General features: G+C 42.9%; 1 protein-coding gene across 2 annotated transcripts in view; it reads left to right on the forward strand.

The window, feature by feature from the left end:
• Positions 1 to 2,141: 2,141 nt before the first annotated feature.
• The window catches only part of LOC133126253 (la-related protein 4B-like), a 39,009-nt gene continuing 18,293 nt past the window's right edge, over positions 2,142 to 22,857 (forward strand). The window contains exons 1-2 of one of the 2 annotated variants that reach the window (XM_061238270.1): positions 2,142 to 2,322; positions 14,540 to 14,672. In XM_061238270.1, the coding sequence (XP_061094254.1) occupies positions 14,592 to 14,672 (81 nt within the window). In that variant the 5' untranslated portion in view covers positions 2,142 to 2,322; positions 14,540 to 14,591. The other variant, XM_061238271.1, reaches the window with a different exon arrangement.

Below are 22,857 nucleotides of genomic sequence, written 5' to 3' on the forward strand. Positions count from 1 at the left end.
GATAGTTTGGAGAAGAGAAGAGGGGATAGGGTCAAGGGCACAGGTTGTAGGGCGGTGGCAGAGCAGGAGTTGAGAAACATCAGAGTCTGTAAGGGGGGAGAAAGTGGAAAAGGAAGGGATGGGCCTAGAGGGGGGGAAGGGCACAGTGAGGGGGGCGGTGGTTGTAAAGGATCTACGGATGACTGTGACCTTCTCATCGAAGAAATCAGCAAAGTCATCAGCAGCAAAGGAGGACTGAGGAGGAGGAGGCGGTGCATTGAGGAGAGAGGAGAAAATAGAGAAAAGTTTCCGGGGGTTAGAATCGGAGTTCTGAATTTGTGTTTGAAAGTATTTTGCTTTGGCGGCAGTGACAGCGGAAGAGAATGCCGCCAGGAGAGACTGGTAAGTCGTGAGGTCTGAAGCGTCTCTGGATTTCCCCCACTTCCTCTCCGCTGCGCGGAGGCTAGCCCTGGAGGTACGGAGGGTGTCAGATATCCAAGGACTGGGAGGGGATGTGCGAGGCGGCTTTGAGACAGGCGGACAGAGAGAGTCAAAGGCAGAGGAGAGAGATGAAAGGAGGGTGGCAGATGCAGAGTTAGTGGGGAGTTTGAAGAAGGATTCAAGAGGGGGGAGTGAGGCGATGACGGTGCTGGCGAAGGAAGAGGGTGAGAGGGAGCGGAGGTTACGGTGGGCTGAGGAAGTGTGGGTGGGAGGAGGGGGAGGAGGATGGGGAGGAAGAGGGAGGGAGAATGAGATGAAGTGGTGATCAGATGTGTGCAGAGGGGTAACCGTGAAATCGGAGCATGAGCAGTTCCTCACAAAGACTCTAGGTCTAGGACATAGGACATTGCCCGCCTTGTGGGTTGGAGGAGAGTGTTGCAGGGAGAGGCCGAAGGAGTGGATTAGCGGTAGGAAGGCAGCAGCCTGGGAGGCTTCTAGGTGGATGTTGAAGTCTCCAAGGAGAATCAGTGGGGTGCCATCCTCAGGGAAGGAGTTGAGAAGGGTGTCTAGCTCATCAAGGAAGTTTCCCAGGGGCCCTGGAGGACGGTAGATAACTGCAATGAAAAAGTTAGTAGGGTAGGATACTGCAACAGAATGGAATTCAAAAGTGGATATGGACAGATCAGAGAGGGGGAGAACAGAGAATTTCCACGAGGGGGAAATTAAAAGACCAGTACCACCGCCACGGCCGGAAGGCCGGGGAGTGTGCGAGAAGGAGAAGGAGGATGAGAGGGCAGCGGGAGTGGCAGTGTTGTCAGGTGTGATCCAGATTCCTGGGCAATCTATGGCTTTAATGCGGCGATTTCCCCATTCTTCCTGGCAGAACACCTCCAGCTCAGAAATATTCTTCGGCCTCCTTGCATGTATGGCAAATCTCTCCACAGATTTTCAATAATATTCAAGTCTGGGGAGCTTTGGATCATTATCTTGCTGGAATACCCAACCTCTCTTCAACTCCAATGTCTGGACTGACCTTCAAACATTATATATAATTTTTAAAAAATATTTGGTGGAAACTCTTCCATGTAGGTCTTTGTTGTTTAAAGTATGTTGGATTGTTGTCCTGTGAACAGCTAGACTGTGAAGTCAGTGTCCATTACGCAATATTGTGTTTTTGTGTTTTGCAATTCATCCATCTACGCTTCAAAGCCACGTGTTTTTGTTTTTGTCTTAAGAAAGTGACAGGACCTATGAAAAACATTGCTAACGATCTTTGCGATGAAACAATTTGCCGGTCTATTGACTTTGTTTTATACCTGAATGTCTTCATTGGGTTTAATCAACGAAAAGAAAGCAATTTAAAACGTCCACTCTCCCTCTCCGGTTTTACTACATCAAATTCTGGTCGTCAGTTCGCCGTTTTGAAAGATAATGATTATTGTGACGAATTTGGTAGCAAACGTTATAATTTAAAGAAAATCATTCAGGACCTTGACTATTGCCTGTTGTGTTCATATGAAAAGCGCAAATTTATGAAAAAGTTTCTTTCGATGGGGGAATTAAACACGCCGTCACTGTGTGAAATACGAATTCCCCGTAGACAACCAATCTACACCCACGTCTTTCGTCACGAGTGGAAACCCAGACCCACGGTTTCGACCAACCGAGAAGCTCGTTTGCTGTTTTGGGAGGCGGGAGTTCCTGCATTTCTTGGTGTGAGTTTGTGCGATGATGGACGGTGGACTCTGAATGAGCGCATATTCCCCCTCTCCGCTGGTACCAGCTAAAGTGTAAGATTCAGGAACTGGAGAACAGAAGGGAGTTAGACGTTTCTGCTTCCCAACTGCATCAATATCTGACGTGTGGAACGCGAATTCGAAGAATAACAGCTTCGTTAGCAAGGTAGCTAGCTAACCGGCTAAGGCGATTTTTTTTGTTTGTTTTATCCCCAGGAGATATAAGTTTACACTTCAAATATAGACGGGCGATTCTTGTAAATCAAAAATATTTGGTTTGATGAAAGGGGAAGCTTCATATTTGGCTAGTAGTTCGTTGCGGGTTCTTTACGTTATTTGAAAGATAGGTAGCTAGCATTAGCTAGTGGCAAAATACATTTGCAACCTTGCTAGCTGGCTAGCTAGTTAGACAGCTGAATTGAAGAGCCGTCTGGAAGGAACGCGGCCCACAACAGTCACTAACATCAGCGCTGTAACGTTACTGTGAGAGTCGGCAGGTGAGTAACCAGCGTGTTAGTCTAGTTAGCTATATTGTAGCGAGCGTTAACTGTTTAACCGTCAGCAACCACGTTAGCTAGGGTAACGCTAACCTAGATAGGCGCCTGGGAACGACGTGTATTTTGAAACGGCGACCTGGTATAACTACATCCAGTTAGGCTTCACTGTGGTACATTAGCCTAGCTAGCCACAATAACATCAGCTAACGCGTTAGCTTGGTCGCTGAAAATATGGTTGGAATCCTGGATAGCGTGATTGAACCTTACTTCAGCGTTTGTTGAGTAGCGTTTGGAAGGTTTGTACAAGTTTGACGAATGTCGACTTTGCTCAATTATTGCAGTAACGTGAGTTGAAACGCTGTAGAGTCAGTGATATATGGGCCTGTTTCAGTATTCCAGCGACGGGTGAAAGCGGAATTGGAGAACTAACATTAACGTTGTGATGCACAAGACAACCGGTCGAATATCTTGCTTTCGGGTTTCCGTGGAACGTTGTAGGCTTATTATTTAGCTCTAGCGACGTAACGTAACTTAAGCTTGCATCTAGCTAGCTGAATAACGTTAGCCAACTAACGGCGTTGATGCAAAAGGGATTTCCAATGAGCAAATAATAAACCACGTTAAAGGAATAACTTGATTCACTTAGTCTTTTGTACATTAACGTTAGGTGTGTATTAAAATGTCCAGTCGGGCCTGGCTAGAGTTGTGTATTCGCAAACGTTACAGTATGGATTGGCAAAGGGGTTTGGGGATCGAAATCACCGAGGTCGCCATCTTCATCTTTCACAGGACGCTTATGTTTTAAGTTCACGTTAGCTATTAATTAACGTTAGCAGAACATTTGAAAGTTACTGCAGGTTAGCAGGCAAGTGAACGAACGTTAATGTGATGGCCAACTGTTGGCTTGCTCATTTGTTTTAGTTAGCTCGCCATCTTAAAATAATTTAACTCCATACCCGTAGCAAACCGTTACTTTAGCTAGCCAAGTTAACGTTAGTAGCCTTCGTTTGCTATGTGGCTGACTGCTCATAGGCTAAGCGTTTTTTTTTTGCCTTGCAAAGTTGTGTTATAGCCAAAAAAAAATGCAACACGTTATCGTTAGCTATATTTCTAGTTCTATTTTTACGTATACCAACTAGCTCTAGCTAACCACGAAACGTTGCGCTAACGTTACGAGTTGGTTAACGTTAGCTAGCCAGCAACTACCGTTATCTAGCTAACGTTACCTTACTCTTGTTTGAACTTGCTGTTTTTTGAAGGGTCCGCCCACCCAAACGGCAAACGCATGGACAAATGGCACAAATTCTGCATACTGGTACCGGCGGGTGCACTGTCCTAGCTTGTTATTTAGAATATGTTGCTGTTCCGTTGACAAGCTCAGTGATTTTGGCCCTTTGGTCATATTGTTGTAACAGACGTGGTCGTATTTCTTTGAAATCTGACATTCATAACGTCGATAGTAATCGAAAGAACCTGTTATCTATGAATACCTCACGTCAGCAAGTGTAGCTAAAGTTAACCCACGAAATGTTGCAAGTTAACAAATGTCAATTGAGCAATGTTGTTTGCCAATATTGTTAATCTAATGTGATTATCGCCGCTAGGTTCGCCTTAACTTGCTCAGCACTGCCAAAACTGAGGATTTTTCAGGAGGTCATGTTTCATCCACTCATGTCTCATCCACCCAGACTTTATTTTGAGATGGCTTCATCCCTTTCATACACAGCAGTCACCTTTGTTGCTATTAGTGGGTGTGCAAAGCGATAGAATGCTGTGCACACTGGTTTATTTTTGCATAGACCAGCATGTGAGAGCCGTGTCTTCATTGTCGCTGTTTCCCTGCAGCCACTGGTTGTAAATGTGATAATGCTGGAAACGTTAGCTACGTTTACGTAACGGAACCGCTTTGTCCCAAGCAAGTCCCGTTGAGACGTCTATGCAAGAGCACGGGAATGTTGAGAATGTTCCTGTGGCGTTATTCTGTGACAAAATACTTTCAAGATGCGATCTGTCATTAAGTTAGTATTCACTTTACAGCAACTTCAAATGAACATTAACTGTCATGTCATATAGCAGCAAATATAAGTTCAGTAACTTAGCAATTACGTAAAGATGTACGCTGCACTAGCTTATTGCTGTTGATCTTGAACGATTAATTTCTCATCCCCATATGAAGTCCTAGTTCCCGTTTAGCTGCCCGTTACCTGCAACATGGCGATAAATGTCATGAAAATATTATCGTGGGCATTATTTACGGCCACTGTAGCCTATTCTGGCCCATTTAGAGCCAAATCAACTTAATAAATAGCCACTAGTGCACAATTAAATTGCTGAAAATCAGAGACATAGGCAAAAAAATAGTTCTTTGGTACATTTTTAAGAAGCAAGAGCACACTGGTGAGCTCAGCAATGTCAAACAACCTTTTATAAAATGGGTTTAAAACGGGCAATCTGATTGGTTAATAGCAGTGGTAAAATTATTGTATACCACAGCTATGAATTCTAATGCTTGTTTACAGTTTTATTTCAAGTATCACTCCACGGCGAAGCAGCCATTCGAGTCAAAATGAAATGGGGGGGGGGGGGGGTTGCAATCCTCCGCTGCTCCTCAGCAGCGGAGGAGTCCTTTGTATGATGAAAAAAATACCTTTGTAACTGTTCAACAGATCAACAACTCTCTGTAGGTGTTAGATATGTCAAAAATTCGACCATCAAGAGAGGACTACACCAGCATAACCTCAGAGGGTTCCCCACAAGATGCAAACCAATGGAAAGCTTCAAGAATACATGGCCAGGTTACAGTTGCGTACATTAAAAAAACCTGTGGAGTTCTGAAACAAAGTGGTATGGACAGATAAAATACACCTGTACCAGAGTGATTGAAAGAGGAAAGAAAGGAACATCTCATGATCCAAAGCAGACCACTTCATCTGCCAAACATGGTGCAGGTAGTGTTATGGCTTGGGCATGCTGCTGGAACTGGCTCATTGATGTCCCTGCTGATGGCAGCGGCTGGATGAATACCAAAGTTTGCAGAAACATCTGGTCTCCTTGGATCCAAGGAAATGCATCAAAACTGTTTAGACAACGCTTCATCATGCTGCAGGACAATGGCCCAAAACATACAGCCAAACCTACCAAGGCCAAAAAGTTGAATGTTCTTAAATGGCCAAGTCAATTGCCTGACCTCATTCCAATTGAGCATACATTTCACCTGCTGACATATAGACCCCTGAAACAAGCAGGAGCTGAAGAGGGCTGCTGTACAGGCATGGAAGAGCATCATCCGGGTAGATACCCAGCATCTGTTTAATGGGGCATAGGCTTCAGGCAGTCATTGATTGCAAAGAATTTGCAATGAAATAGTGAATATGATGACTCAGTCTGTGTTCACTTGTCAAATTACTTTTTGATCCCCTAAGATTGGTGGGGCTACGTATAAAAATGGCTGTAATTTCTACACTGTTCCCCCAATATGGATGTAAAAACCAAATGAAAGTCTGCACTTTAACCACATTGATTTTATTTAAACTGTTTGTTTGCTGGACTGCACTTAAAATGAACCAAGAATGGCCTTAAGAATGAACACCGTTCAATCACCCACCAATTATTAGCTAGCCAGCAATATTTTTAATATCTTAAAGATACCAAGTAAGGTATTCATATGAATGATTGATTCATAATAATTCCTTGGGATTTATGCGTTTGCCACCTAGGTGATGCAAGGCCTGCCATTTTGCTCCAGAATGCTCACACATCAGCTGAGGTGGAGAGTGAGAGAACAATTATTTTAGCTAATTGTATCTGGGGATGATTAGGTGGCAGGTTGAGAATGATCTGTATCATGGGATCTTTAATGATCATAGTGTGTCAGGACCTTGGTTTAACATCTCATCCGTAAGACGGAATGTCTCCTACAGTACAGTGTCCCCCATTACTGCACTGGGGCATTGGGGTTTATTTGATCAGTTGGGAAGATCCCTCCCCATCAACACCCCTTCCAGCAGCAACTTGTTTTCCCAGGAGGTCTCCCATCCAGTTACTAACCAAGCCCACATCTTCATCGCTTCAAGCATTCAGCAGGAGCAGGGTGCATGGTGGTATGGCTGCTGACAAATACGAGGTTGAATAGGATGTCAAGGCTTAGTCATATACATTTGCGGTTTCTGCTTTTGACCCGGTAGAAAAAGCAATAAAACCGCATCAGATTCAAAACAAGGGTGTGGTGGAGTTTGTTTTTTGCCTTGGCTTTTTCCTTTGCTTGTAAATGTGAGAGTACTCTGCCAGGGCCAAAAGAGAGGTAGACCCAACCCACTGCTCAGACAGCCTGACTCACCTAAACTAGTATACATGTCACCTTTCCTACTCCTTTCAGTGAGAGTCAGAGAGGCAGTGTTACAGGGTGCAGAAATAGAATTAACTCAAGGTATTCACAGGTTCTTGTGGGTTGTGGTGCCCTATTCACCTTATTTTTATTATTATTAAATATATATATAAAAAATAAAGTGAATTTGCATACAAAAGACTGTGCAGCCTGTAGCCTAGTGGCTAAGGTACATCACTGGGACCCGGAGTGTTGATGATTCAAGCTCTGGTGTAGCCACAGTAAACTCCGCACAGCTGTAGGGTTTTAAACCCTGCATTCCTCCAGGGGAGATTGTTCCCTGCTTAGTCTAATCAACAGAAATTAGCTTCCCTCAGCTAAATAACAAAATATAAGTCATGAGAGTAGCAGCAGTGCATTTGTATTGAGACATTTAAATAGTACATGTTGTCCCTCTCAAATTCCTTTGGGTCTGTAGGTAGAATTGCATCAAATCTGGGCTGTGCACATTTCCATTTCAACAAGATGGTCAACAGACATTAGTCCTGATGTTTTTTTTTTTGTTGAATTTTTTCCCTTTTTTCTCCCTATTTGATAGCCAATTGTACCCCGTCTGATTCAATTAGAGCTAGTATTAGACACACCGCCCACACCCCGTCCCTTGGCGGCCGGAAGGAGAGTGACATGCCTTCTTCAAGCCGTCTCATCTCATGCTCGTCTTCCGTGATTCCAAGGCGCCCAAGGTCCTTTTTTTGTGCGGCGATCTACTAACCCTGCCTAGTCCCTCCCTCTGGAGCAGCGAGCCAATTCTCAAACCTTCACTTGAGCCGGCCAAGCTTGGCTTTTGGCTTTTTTCGGGAATCGCTGCGTCTTAAGGCCCGGACACACCAAACCGACGGTCGGCCGTGGAGCGCCGACAAAGATCGCCTCGCATCGATACGCGTCGTTAATGTTGGCTGTGCCGAACACACCGCAACGACGGTCCGCCGACGGCCGAGTTGCACGTACGTTCTGCGCCTGCGTGAGAGGTAATAACTCTCCACACCAGGAGAGTTGGGAACCGGAAGACCGGGGAATGCGTTTGCATTGCGTTGGACCTAGAAGCAGACATCGTCTTGCTCACAACAAACAGTTTGCAGCAATTTCCTTGTTCTCTCGCTATTTAGTAATACTAATCGAAAATTATGTCTGGTAGTGATAGTAAGTTGTCTGTGTCCTCTTGACTGCCTCGCTTGCTTGCTTTCGTCGCTTCCGTTTCTCTTCTCGTGCACTGATTCGCTAGCTGGACAGCCAATCAGAGAGCTCTCTCATCGACGGCTCCGGGGGCTCCGACGCCGATTCAACATGTTGAATCGGCGTCGGAGCCCTCCAAAACACACCGGAACACACCGGGACACTCCGGAAAGACTCGGCCGACAGGGCGCCACCGACGGCCGACCGTCGCTTTGGTGTGTCCGGGCCTTTAACCTGTTGCGCCACCGCGGCCCTCTAGGCCTGATGTTTTAACTGCCATTCCGGACAGCTGACAGTTAACGTTATTGGCGTTTGTAACGTTACAAAAAAGTAACCTAAGTCGTGCTTGCAAATGTTAGCTATGATTTCAGCTGAGAGTTAGTTTGTCCAAATGTTAGTCTTTCACTACATTACTATGTAGCCAAATAATCATGCCCATTATCTAACGTTAACCTACCTATTCTGCCAGCCCTATTTATGTTACTTCCTTATCCATCACATTCTTTCTTAATTTGGTTCATTGTTTCACTGATTTCTCTTTACCTAGCTACACAAGGACGCTCACTGGCATGTTAAAGGTACAATAGGTAAGATTTTTGTGTTAAAACATTGGTACCATTGTAAATCCTTTCCTATCATTGAGAAATGCTCACTGATTTGTTGACTCACCCTCTGCCTGTGTTTGTAGTCCTTAAATTCGGGTTTCAAAGTGCACATTTGTAGGGCTGTCAAATGTATCAAAACATTGTACAGCTGTACAGCAATTAACGCTCATTGGTTGAAAAATGGTTCCAACCAATGGCATTCTGGGGGCTTATTCTGATTGTTCGTATTGCTGCCCAAATTGCACTCCAGAGTAGCAATCATTGAAACTCTGTGTACTATTGCTTATTATCCAAGCGAAGACTACATATCTAGTTATAAAACAATACCAGTTTGTTATTGATAGCAACAAGCAAAAGTTAGCTAAAGTTAGTGTGACAAATGTACATATATCCACTTGCATAGTAGCGATTGCATCAGCCCTGTACTTCAAGTGGATGTTTGTACATTCCGGAAGCTAACTAGTAATTGCTAATGTGCTTGTTATAGCGAACTGGTATTGTTTTCTAGATAAGCAATAGTATACAATAGTATAGTTTCAGTGATCGCTTGTCTGGAATGCAATTTGGGCGGCAATACTTTTCTGTTTACATGTTCAATCATCGGTAAACCTTTTTCTCCCAAAACTGTAAATTACAGTTGCATCGTTTGTGGTAGACTATCATATCTTAGTTATATAGCCAGCTAGTTATGCAGCCAAATAACTTGCTTGCTCACAATATAGTTTGTTAGCTAAAGTGAAAACTATAAATAGTGTTGTCGCACACCAAAGTCAAGATCTCAGTCTCTTGTTCGGCAAACATTTTCTTACTAGAACGCTACGAAAAGACGACAGGCTCTGTTGTGTTTGTCACAGTCAGCTTTCCAAAACAGCGCACGAGAACACTGAACTGTATAATTACGATTTATTGTGCGTTATATTCATAGACTGGGAAGCTTAAACAGTGGTGTGAGGTTGTCTTGTTGCAATTCTTCTCTTTAGGAGTCCGAAATGACCTATTTACCTTTAAGCATTTCATCGCCAGCTAGCTAACAAATGCCTATCTGCTGTACTGTTAATGGTGCATTTGACAAATTAACATTGATTTGATTTAATCACTCTACTAACTCCAGTTAGACTTGGCTTTAAGAACATATAGGCGATTTGTTTATCCAAGGTAAGTTACTGACATTATGTTGCGAGTGTCACAAAGTTTTATCAAAAACAGAGAACTATTATGTAGTATCAGCCACACTGTTTTAGATGTCCGTTTCTTAATGACTATTGTTTTGTGTAAATGAAACGCTGCTTCTTGCACTACTCAAGGTCGTGATGCGCAACCTTGTGTACAAATGATACTAACTGATTTTCACCAAAACAGGATACAAGTGGGGTTTCCATCCAACTGTTTTTATTCAAGGTTTGAATTTGTGTTGAATAAAACTGGTGGAAATGCCAAAAATGAAGAAAATAAACCACACCAAAATATTGCCAGAAAATATGAATAACTGATGATGTAACAGCGACCTAAGTCACATGCTTCTGCTCCATAAATCCCAAAAATCGGTCCAGAGACCCTCCCGCAGATCTTTGGCAGTCTTGATTTTCTGATCTTGTTGCTCCCTCTTCAGAAAACCTTCCAAAAGTTACTGTTTTTCCTGACATTTAGAAAATTTGCCTAACATTAGTGAAAGCGTTGGATGGGAACTTTGCTGCAGTTGATAGATTACAATTTGTTCTATTTGTTAATTTAATTTGTTCAATCGTATTCGGCAAATAATCTATCATTAACACCTACAGAGAGTAATCTATCATCTAGTCATTAGCATCCCTAATTTGAATTTCTGTCCCTTCTCTTTTGAAGTTATGTATGCAACTTTTTTGTTTTCCTTAAACATTTTGTGATCTATGGGCAGGGCTGGGTAGGGCATAATACATTTTTTTTCAAGGACCTGGCTTCAACAAATTTTTTGGTGGTGGTTGCAGACTTCTTGAGCTTCAGTGGCTGGAGCGATCATGTTCAGTCTAATTTAGTATTTGGCTATGGAATATGGTCTTGATTGGTCCATACAAGTCTTTTGATTGACAGCAACTCCACCCAGTATTGGGTTCATTAAAGCTTCCATCAGTGTTGACAGACAAATGTGGCAAAATGCAGAAGGCGGCAGGCAGTCCTTTTACTCCTCTGCTTGTTCTGTCTGGGTCTGGGGTGTCAAACGAAGAACTGAAAACGCCCCATGTATGTTGTTAATTCCCACAATTCCCCTGGTTTTGGTGGTCCAGTGAAGTCAATTAGCTATGTGTATTTAGTCATACTTATTTTCTAAAATACAGCACATTTTAACCGATAATATTTTGCAGCTTTATCACAAGCAATATGTGAAAAACCATAATGTGAAGGACAATAATCAATTGAGTCTGGATCTAAAACCTGTATGCAGAGGAGCTGAGTTTGCCCTTGAGCTTAAATGCTGGGAGCAAACTGAAGTGGAAAGGCACCACTCCCAAAGGCAACTGCTTCTGGGGGAAAAACGCACAAGTGAACCTGTTTTTAGCAAATTTATAAAAAAATCTAAAACTAAAAATGATTTAAAAAAAGTATTCAGACCCTATGCCCTTGTGCTGTGGCACTCCAAATGGTCAGGTGCATCCAGTTTGCTTTAATTATCTTTGATGGGTCTAGAACTTATTTGGAGTCCACCGATGGCAACTTGAATTGATTGTGCATAGTTTAGAAAGGTGCACACCTGTGTATATAAGGTCCCGCAAGTCACACTGCAAGAACCATGACTATGAAGTGCAAGTAACTGTAGATAAAACCTCTGTAGATAAAGTTGTGGCGGCATAGATCAGGGCAAGGGGGGCAAAAAAGAAGCAAGAACGCACTGGTGAGCTCAGCGATGGCAAACCACCTGTTATGATATGGGCAGGACAAATCTCCCAAACTGATTAGTTAATAGCAGGGATAGAATAACTATGCCACTGCTATAAACCGCTAATGCTTGTTTATGCTTGCTCGCTTTCAATTATCACTTATGAATGACTGCAGCTAAGCAGTCATTCATAATTAAAAACACGTCGCATGCATTCCGATGTATGTCAAACACCTTGCCACGATGTTGCCCAACATTTATTATCAAAATTCCACATTATTCAGAAACTATCCGAAGCTCCGAAGTTCTCTTAAATCACTGTTCACTTTGTGCATCATTTCTCTGTACTGTTTTGAAGCTTTATTTGTGGTAATATGGTGATTAATTAAAATGATTAATTAATCTACTGCAGTGGGATTAATTGTTCAGCAAGACACTGGAGAAGGGCCTGGTTACAAACCAAGGCAGAATATCTAGTCAAAGGTCAATGCTAATAACTAGCCTTGTGCTGGACATGCTTTTATTTTCCCAGTATAGTTGAACCAAGTAAGTCCTTGCTGCATACCATGTCAGCTGTAAGCTTTATATTCAGACTAAATCAAAGAGAAGGGTGCAACACTACTAAATATAATTTTATTATGCTGCTGTCTTTATGCGAGTGCTTCAGTAAATTAAATTATGTTCACTATTAGGTTGCACCCTTTTTACATGTTCTGAAGATAGATTTATAGATATTAGTTTTCCTGGGCAACATTGATTTTCTTTATTCTAAATTCCTTCAATGCAGTCATAGTCTGACTAGGGGCAGACCTCCAATTTAATATGAACACAAACGGCTACAAGTACTCATTTGTTCCCACAGTAATCAGAATTATTACAAGCTGAATCTGAAGTGACAAAATGGATTACACAGCTAATTGTCTAAATCCATGTAATCTTTCATCTGGATGATTATAACACAATCACGGCTAGTTTCTTGCAACTGGTAGAGTGCTGGCTCATTCAATTCAGATCACTTACGCTGGTATACTAAGCTGGAAATTGTAGCAACACACTTTACAATTGTATTGTCCCCTGTGTGTTGTAATTTCCTTTTTTCTGTGAGATTTGTCATTTTGTTAGTTATACATTAATTTCAGAATGATATAAATTGACTTACTCTGCCCTTCATAATGTTTGGCACATCAGCATCATCAGAGTCTGGATGTCTTATTTTCAGGTTCTTTTACAAGATATTAAAACTCTTTGCATTTGAATGGATCTCTCTGGGAATTGGGGTGTGGGACTAGATTGAGCTGTTTATTATGCTGATACGAAAATAATTGTTTCTCCTGACAAATTTTTCTGTTGAACTCAATGGAAAAGAACAATTCCTTTCATATCTACTGCATATCTGGCAACAGCATTGTGGTTTCAGGCTCACTTGATACCTTGGACCCTTGATGACTTTAAGCCATTTAACCAACGCATGTGTTCCATACTATATCAGCATAATTTACAGCTTAACACGGCTACTTTCATTCACATAACATTGCTGTGTCCCAAACATGGCGCCCTAAAAAGGGGGGACCAAAATGTATAAAAATGCCCTTTATTAAAATATGCCAGTGTGCACTTTAATCACGCGATTTATTACAAAATCTCAAATTGTGGAGTACATGAATAAGTGATGAGTCTTTGTCCCAAACATAACAGAGGGTACTGTATTTGGTGGTCTGAAGAATGTAACCTTTGCACAACTCTGGAGCTTGCTGTAATTATTCTGATCACATTCTTAATATAGTCATATTTTACAGTCTGTTTCAAAGATTTCACATGCTGTACAACCAAATAAATGTTTTTCCATAGTTTCTACTTTGTCTTATTGCTCCCTAATACATATGATTTTAATGATGCACCAAAACGTGCTCATAATGTTTTAGGTTGCTAACACTTGTTAGTCTTATCTGCTAATATTCTTGGAAATGTATTTCATGGAAGCAAGTTATTAATGCAGTTAAGATTATCATACTCACTGGTTAGGAATTATCCGGCAACAAGTCAATTTAAAGCCTATTGATTGGAACCTGATTGTGCATTTAAAGGAACTTGCTTCAACCGTTAATAAAATTAACTGAACATTTGGTGTGCTTGGCCCATAGACTCTAAACACGAAAGATTTAGCTCACTGTAGACATGACTATGGCTGTGAAAGGTAATAGACATTACTACAATAGCGTCTTTTTTGGCAGTTAGAACTTACAAATGTGATTTGGAATTCCTAAAAGTACAGTACTGTGCAAAAGTCTTAGGCACCTGTATAGCACTCTGTACAGTGTTAAAACTGCATCTTTTCTCTATGATAGCCAACGCTGTCCTGCAGTTCTAGAAGACAATCAGCAGAGAGGTTGTTCCAAGCATGTTGGAGAACTTTCCACAGTTCTTGTGCAGACATTGGTTGGCTACTTGCTTCTGATCTCCGATAGCCTTGATCAAGTTTTTATGTAAAAAGTAGTCAATTGCTTACAGTAATATGTAACATTTTTGTATTTAATTTTAAAAAGTCTCTGTAAAATGAAATCTTTTGGGAAATTAATACTTGGAAATCTCAATTGTGTTCTTTTATACTAACACACACAAAAAAAGGACTTCTGCACAGTACTGTAGATTGACAACTGAAAGAAATGCATCTAATATAACTTATTCATATGAAAGTTGTGATGCAAGCATGGCATTGCAATCCTAAAGTAGTTGCCTATGAAGCGCAAGGGAGCTCAGACTAGGAAGATGAATTCCAAGATGCTGTCTGGAGAGATGGGCCTTCTGTCTGCAATGGAAGAAGGACAGGAAGGGTCCTTTCCCTTAGCTGTCTGTTTCTCTTTGTTCCCCTACAGCCTTTCTCTGTGACAGAGACTTCTCCCTGAGGAGGCAGAGCGCAGACAGCTCATGACTTCTGACCAGGACACAAAGGTTGTAGCTGAACCGCAGGTACAGCAAGTACAAGAAGGAAAAGAGAGCTCTCACCTGGTAGGTACACCCATGACTGCTGCGGGGTGGTTAAAACAATCTTGACACTGTGGCACCAGAATACTGCTGTGGTTGAGACTTTATGCATATTTTGGTTGACCGTAGTTTTCCATGAGACCATGCACAACAAGGTATTTGAATGTTTGTGAGGGACCATGTCATTATATTTGGAAAGACATTGCTATTGAGTTTTTCGAATGTAAATGTAAGAAAAATTTCAAAAAATTTTCTTATCTGGTTGTTCTACTGACGACATGGGTAACGTGTTAAATGAAACCGAATTGGAGCTGGCTCGAACATTTTGTGTATCGCATTGTAGACTGCGTATATAGAGGCATATCAAATCTTCTGCAAGGGTCCAGGTAAAGATTCAAACCCCAACAATATTCACTTAGTGAGCATTAAGTGGTACACCTGTGCACAAGCTTGTTGATGCAACTATCTAATCAGCCAGTCGTGTGCCAGCAACTCAATACATAAATGCTTGCAGATGTGGTGAAGAGATTTAGTTGTTCAGAACAGATATCAGAATAGGGAAGAAATGTGATCCAAGGCTACAATGGGCACAGGCTCACCAAAACTGGGCAGTTGAAGATTGGAAAAACATTGCCTGGTCTGACAAATTGAGATTTCTGCTGCAATATGCGGATGGTTGGGTCAGAATTTTACATAAACAACATGAAACTATGGATCTGTCCTGCCAGATCTTAATCCAATAGAGCACTTTTGAGATGTGGTGGAATGTGTGATTCGCCAACATGAATGTGTACATCCGACAAATCTGCTGCAACTGTTTGATGCCATTGTGTCAATATGGCCCAGTATCTCTGAAGGAATGTTTCCAGCACCTTGTCAAATCCAATATTTCCCACAGGTTGACAATTTATTTGCGCTGGTGGTGGTGTGTGTGCATGTGTCTTTTGCCAAAAAATGGGCTCCTGAGGATTGTTTGAACTGTTTGAATCCTCAGTTTTTGGTTTGTTTATTGACAACGAAGATGAGCAGCCGGATGTTCTCCCTTTAATTGGTTCCTAAGTTCTGTCTAAGTATGGCTGTACATAAAGCATTGTTTCTTTCAAGAACAGCCAAATTAGCTTGGTATTAGTTTCATATTATGTGAACAGTCTATAATAATGATGCCTGAAGTTATCATTTGCTCACCTTGAAGTCGTCCAGTCAGGACATGGTGCTTGAAGGAGCTCCACTCCTACACAAATCATGTGCTCCTTTCCAGGGGGGGATTTTGTTGGTGAGGGACATCAGGTGAGAAATTGCCTATGGTCCCAGGACACAGAAGGCTTCAAGAACACAAAAGTTTCTGGAATCAGCTCTCAAGATTCCTTTTCAGGGTGGTGATGATGGGTTTGGGGACCTGCAGTAATGGAGGGCCGAGTTTTTGTCCATAAATGGAGTGGGGGAAAGGTGTGTGGTCAAAAGGAATTCCTCTTCCAGGAAACTTGTCCGCAGCTCCTTCCTTGGTCGCTCCTGTTTTGCTTGCTTTCCTATGCGTCATGAACGATATTAAAAGACCCACGTTCCTTGGGGTCAACAATGTCCTAATGAAGATGAGAAGGGGGTTGGGACCCCCCTGACTCCATGATGCTTTTTAATGAGGGGATGGTGGCATCCAGAAATGAATCATGCTTCATTATAAATAAAACACATCTATATTCAAAATACCTGGTGCCAGAAATTCACATCTGTTATCTGGAAGACCTGAGACAATTGTGCAAGGTGTGGTAAGTGCACTAGCAGGTTCTAGGTTAAATAAATCAAAAGGAAAACCGATTCTACCAGACACCATCTGTTCCAAGACCAAACATTCTCTGTTGGGAGCTCCTTCTTTTGGATGACAACCCCGATAATGGTGGCATTCTGCAGAGACACCATGTCAAGGAACTGGGTGAAAACTCCCTCTTTATCCATGTCTGAAAAAACTAATTGAAATAAATGTCTACCTTCAGGTTGATACAATTCTGATGTGCGTATAGCACATCTATTCATATTTCAAGTATGGATGATATGGATGTCATGCTGTTGAGGAACAGAGACTCCAGTTTCATCTACTTGCAGGCTGAAGGCTTGAAGACCTCCTCTAGGAGAGGCTCTTCAATTACCCTTGCCTGGATCTCTAACATCTTGTCCACTATGTATTGTTTTTATAAAAATACAGACATCCCATAATCCCATCCCCATGATTATTAAATGGAAAAAAATAAAAATAAAACATTCCAGATGCAAGAGAAATGTGATGAAATTTGGCACTGCAAAACTACAACCAGTCTCTTCAATAAATGCTCTTGTAGAGGGACCTATTTTTGCACAAGGCATGTGCTGCTGAGACAAATGGCAAAGCATACCCAACAAAATATGTAAGACTGATCTCTTAAATTTGTAGGTACTGAAGCTTAAATGCAAATGGCTTGTGACTACTTGCGAGGTAGAGCCAGGGTTCGAATTATGGCAGCTCAAATCCTCCAGGATTTGCGGTACTTAAAATCTGAGGATGAATGTTCTAGAGATTAATCGGATCAAATATTTTCTATATATTCTATAACACTAACACGGTCTCTGGGATTGTGATGTACCGTAAATCCTCAAATTGTGTCCGGGGTCTTTTATTTACTTAGGCTGCACAAAGCACAGGCCTTTATTTGGGGCAGGCTTGTATTCGAGGCAGGCCTTTATTTCTTATTAGGCTTCTGGTGTAGAATTTTATTCTTAGAGTAAAGTAAAGTAAAAGGCTACACTTCAAGTGGGCCCACACTGTTCAACACTTCCTGTCACCGTTCAGAAATCAATTAGTGTAGGCTAATCAGGAAACACCGTTTGGTAAGTCATAGTGTCAGTCTTAACAGACTTAGTTTATTGCAAATATTCTCAAACACAATAAATCACATGCAAGTCTAGAATCCATAAAATAACAACTTGCCAGACACGCCTTCATGAACAATAACAAGCGTAGCGTAGATAACAGCAAGTTAAGGATCTTTTTTTCCTAAAGTGCGTTTTATTGTGAGACCTGCGTTTCGTTTGGAGCAGCATACCAAAAGATTTTCGCTTTGGTTTGGGATTTAATTTACTTTTGGACTGTTTGATTCTATTGCTAAATGTTGGGACTGATGGGCACTGAAATCTGGGGGGTATTTGATGGTTCACTGTTAGGTTTTATGTAGTTGAAAGAGTGTCGGGATTTCCACCTGTCTGTTTATTGCGAGCCAAGGCAGCCACTTTCATTCATTCAATGACCGTGCGCTGTGCTGTAAATACATGGAAACCTTATTGCGTAGCCAAGTAGCCTAAATTGAGTTAATTTTTAATTTTGCCTGATTTACTTTTTATTAAATTCGTAGGCTGGAATGCCTCGTGGCAACAATTGTGTTTAAATGTATACTGCTTCAGCCTTTGGCAGCTACTTAGAAGGGGGCGGCAAGCGACTGGTAGCTTGAGAGCAACGTGTTGGAGACCCATGGTGTAGGACAACGACTTTTCATTGGCAACAGTATTAAACCAACCAACAATATAAAATATTAAGAAGAGCTCTTTTATTTCATTGAGTTAAATCGATACAATGTCTTCTAGTGCTCATGGACTGATAGCCCTTCTGGTAGGCAATATTACCCCGGCTTGTATTTTGGGGCCGGCCTTTATTTGTCCGAATCGGCCACGCCCCCGGCTATTATCCGAGGCCCGGCTTCAAATAGAATCCCAGACACAATTTGAGGATTTACTGTATGTGATGTATTCATGCTGTGTTTGAAAACCTAGACTTGTACCAGCTTCAAACAGTGGCACACACCCTTTCTCTCCGTCTCTCACTCATAGCTGGGCATAGCTCTCAGCACCCTTACCTGCTGCCTTTCACTAAGCATGGCCACTTCGCTCTTCCACCGCCACAGTACCACAGTAATTGCACTTTACATTTTCTAGAATTTAAAATATTGCTTTGTTTTATTTGTGACACATTAAAGCCCCTATAGCTATATAGATTTATAGTTTTTAAAATTTGTTTTACATTGTCCATGTCTCCAGATAAATTGAATCTGTTTGACCTTTCACGTCAAGATTGTACCAGGGTCACAGAATGTAAAGGCAACCCATAGACTAAAACAATTTGTGGTGATGGTCAATGTTACAAACAAAATGTTATGCTGTCATTATGAATTGGGGGATGATATAATCATATTTACATTCTAAACATAAGTTAGATCATAGATCGTTGCATTTATATAGCACTTTTCACTAAAATCAAAATACTGTTGTGGATATGTAATGCATGGGTTTCATGGGCTGCTCCTACTGGTTTGGTATCATGTATCTGCCATCTACATTATCGAACACACTGTTTGATGAAGATATGCGAATCGTTTTTGGAAAATGGCTTTAAAAATTTTCAAACGCTAAGCATTTATGTGTTCCACTGTGTTTAGAAGTACAACGTCTGCCCTGTAATAATTTCTCTCTCCTTTGCATTCTTTTCCCACCGCTTTACTCTCCTGAACATGCTCTCTTGACTTTGACCTCCCTCCTCGCTTGCCCTTGCTTGCTCTTCATCTCAGATTAAGGTTCAAATGTATTGCCATGATAATTATAAAATTATGTTGTCAAAGTATGGTTTAACTTAAATGCAACCAAAAACAAGTTAATACGTTTAAATTAAAAAGGCAATGGAGCGAACATTAAATCAGGTTCTTCTCCTTTCCCAAGCCCCCACCCTCTCTCTCTTTTTGCTCTCGCACACATTCCCTTCCCTAAAGGACCCGCACTCCTCTATGAGTGGCAGGCAGCATGTGTGAAAGTAAGAGACGCCTGGGTTCCATCAAGCACCCGTGCCTTCCACCCCACTCAGAGGGGAACATTTTACTGTGAACGCGCATTCCATGGCTTCCTCATGCTAATTCCGTGCTGGCGGGGGGGGAGACACACCCCACCCCCTACCCCCTACTCTGCACGCCTCCTTTTCATTCACATAACTCGAAGAGTGTGTGGATTTGACAGCAGGTTTTGAGTGATGGCAGCAAGTGAGTTCATTGTACAAATTTGAGTGCTATTTTCGGGACACGGGTATACACTTGAGCTCTGGCGAGAAGCAGTATTTCTTTTACTCTGTCGTGGGCACAGGCTGGTAGTAAGTAGTAACGAGTGCTTCAGTCATCTGCAGTTGAGATGGGCTGCTGTTTTAGCAAAGAGCTCAATCCAAACGCAGCCAACGAGAGAACCAGTCTCCTCCAGGCAGTGATTCCAAAAGAGTCTGTGAAGGAGGAAATGAGGGAGCAAGCCCTCGCCATTGTGGAAGCGGCCAAAGAGGGGCCTCTCCTCCATGGAACCAAAAATAATGTGGCAGACGCTAAACCACCAGCAAGTTGCCCTGATGGAAGTAACTTGGGCCAAGTACAAAACGGGACTTTATTTTGGACTGACCCTGCTCCAGATCATGGGAGAGAGAACATGGCTATTAATAAACCTTTTCCAAGACTAGGGACAAATGTGGATGTCAGCAGGGAGGCAAATGAGAGCTACAAAGACGTTTGTCCAAACACTCAAAAAATGGCAGGAATGGCGTCGGACTATGACGACCAAAGGAAAATAAGGGAGTTTGCGACAAGTCCGTTTCAGGAGGTTCCTCTGACATCTGATGGATGGAGTCAAGTTTTTCTTTCTGCGCCAGGAGCATGTTTACAAGGTGGGAGCAAAGGTGTTGCCACGTCAGCCCAGAAATGTTTGGAAAATGGCATCGCTTGTGATAAGGATATGTTAACTTCCACAAGCGTTATAAAAACCGTGGAAGAGAGTCATTCAAATTTTGACATTTGTGTTTCTTTGGACTTGGGTTTGATAAAAAGCCCCTCTCTGGAGGCAAGTGACTCTATTTTGACAGCAGCCCTGGGGCGCAATTTTGAGACGAGGGCTCAGAGCTTCTACAACATCTGTTCAATTGATGCAGAAGACCTGGAGAGTGGGATTTCTCCGGACTCTGAAGGCTCTGCTGTGGCTGACAAGGCCATGTGTACCGAAGGGCCATGTGCCTCTCTAAACAGAGTATTGAATATTTCAGTCTCGCCTCTTGTGAGCCAAGCAGCTGCCTCAGAACATCAGGAGCCCCTGGGGGAAGTCTTACCGGGGTCTGCGAATCACCCGGGTAACGCATGCCTAGATCTCGCCACCCCCAACGTCCTCCAGACCTCAAGTGTAGCCAGCAAACATGTCTTGCTGCAGCAGAATGGAGAGTGTGTGGTTGATCGTGACCTTTTGGCTCGGGACCTAGTGCAGCCTTCAAGCCACACAATGGCTCATATTGGTGGTTCCGGCATGTTGGATACCTCGGTCCTTATCGATCCAACTGGTTGCTACCGGAACAATGTGGTGGATGCTGATGTCTCCCCCGCCAGTGTGCCAGATGGAAACTGTTGGACATCTGCAGTGAAATCTTGTAGCGTGGTCCATTCCCAGGGCAGCTGCAGCACAACTCAGCCCTCAAGCCCACTGCGTACAGTGCTAGTTGGTGACTCTGCTGGAGAATGCCAATCTCAGCTGTATGTACAGCACAAAGGGTCCGCTGAGCCCAAAATTCAGTACCAAATTCTTGATCATAAAAATGCAGATTGTCTGGAGTCTGTGACCTATGAGCCCGTACCTGAAACTGCTGTGTACTATTCTAATTCTGAACTGCTGGAAGCTGGAGTTTTGGAAGCAAGTTGGTCTAAATCTCCAGATACTGCACCGATGTTTCACAGCTGTGAAAAAGAAGCTTCCGGAGTGAACTTCGTTTCGGCAGTGAGCTTGCATTGCGTTTACTCACCGTGCCAGTCGGAGCCAGTGACTGACTATGCGTCTGTGCCAGGGCCATATCCATCTCTGTCTGAAAGGTCTACTCTCCCTGAAACTTCAACTGTTAATGCCCAGCCCACTGGGTTGCAGGAAGAGCCAGCTGTAGAGATGCATCTGAGCACTGCTTATAGCCCAGGCAGCAATTTGGCTCGTTGCCAGTCACAATCAGAAGAGCAAAGCACTCTGGTGGCCAAACCAAAATTGGAATCTGCTGATTTTGAAGTTTGTGCTGGGAACCGAAATGCGGATATTAGTGAGCAAGCTAGAAGTCTGACCCCTTCTGAATTGGCTGCTCCCTCCGAAAAGGCCCGGTTTCCTATTGATGTCCAATGGTTGGAATGTGGTGATGGAAAAACAGAGGAAATGAGTGCCACAGCATGCAGGCTGGAGTCTGCAGACTTTTCCAATTGTTCATTTACTGGTGAGCATACTACAAACGCAGGTTTTTTTGTTAGAGATGTGCATAGTTCTTCAGCGCATTATAGGCCACAGTCTGTAGTTTTACCAAATGAGGGTAATGGTTTAGCGTTACACAGGCCAGAGTCTACAGTGCAGTGTAGTCCAGATTCTGCCGTTTTCTCAAATTCTCCTGTTAGTGCTGAGGGTAATGCTTTAGCACCATGTGGGCCGGAATCTACAGCCTTTCCCTGCTCCCCTGTTAGTGATGAGGGTAGTGCTTTAGCGCCATGTTGGCCAGAGCCTACAGACTTTCCCTGCTCCCCTGTTAGTGATGAGGGTTGTGCTTTAGCACCATGTGGGCCAGAGTCTACAGGCTTGCCCTGCTCCCCTGACTCCCAGTGCAACAGCAATGCATTTGAATGTGTCCTGCACGGGCCTGCACCACAGACAAACATATGGCCAGACACTAGCTTTTGCACTTGCAGTCTTGACACAAATGTGGCTGCCAATGCAGTCTCCCTGCCATCTGCCTGGTTCAGTCAGGTGGGCCAGGGTGGCTTGGACATTGGGTATGAACAATATGCGGAAAGCAAAACGGCAGAAGAACTCCAGGATATGCCATCTCCACTGCCGAGAGATTGTTGGGCGGGACATGGAGGAGAACTGCAAGAAATCAGACCCAATGCAGTTACAGGGACCCATGCACATGAGGAAGGGCTCTTTCAGCACTGTGATGCAGGAGATGGAGCACACAGTAACTCAGACGCCACTCTGGTTTTCAGCACAGATGCATGTCAGGTTCCCCAGCCTGCGGGGAGTGAAAGCAGCAGGAGCATCGCTGTTAGCAACTGTAGGGCGGACACCATTTCAAAGGATGACTCAAAGAGAGCCTCTGATGAAATCCAGCATCAGGATTTAGAAATTGCAGAGGGTGACCTCTTGAGCGCCCAGGATGTGG

The sequence above is a fragment of the Conger conger genome, chromosome 4, assembly GCF_963514075.1.
Source record: "Conger conger chromosome 4, fConCon1.1, whole genome shotgun sequence".
NCBI classification, from domain to species: domain Eukaryota; kingdom Metazoa; phylum Chordata; class Actinopteri; order Anguilliformes; family Congridae; genus Conger; species Conger conger.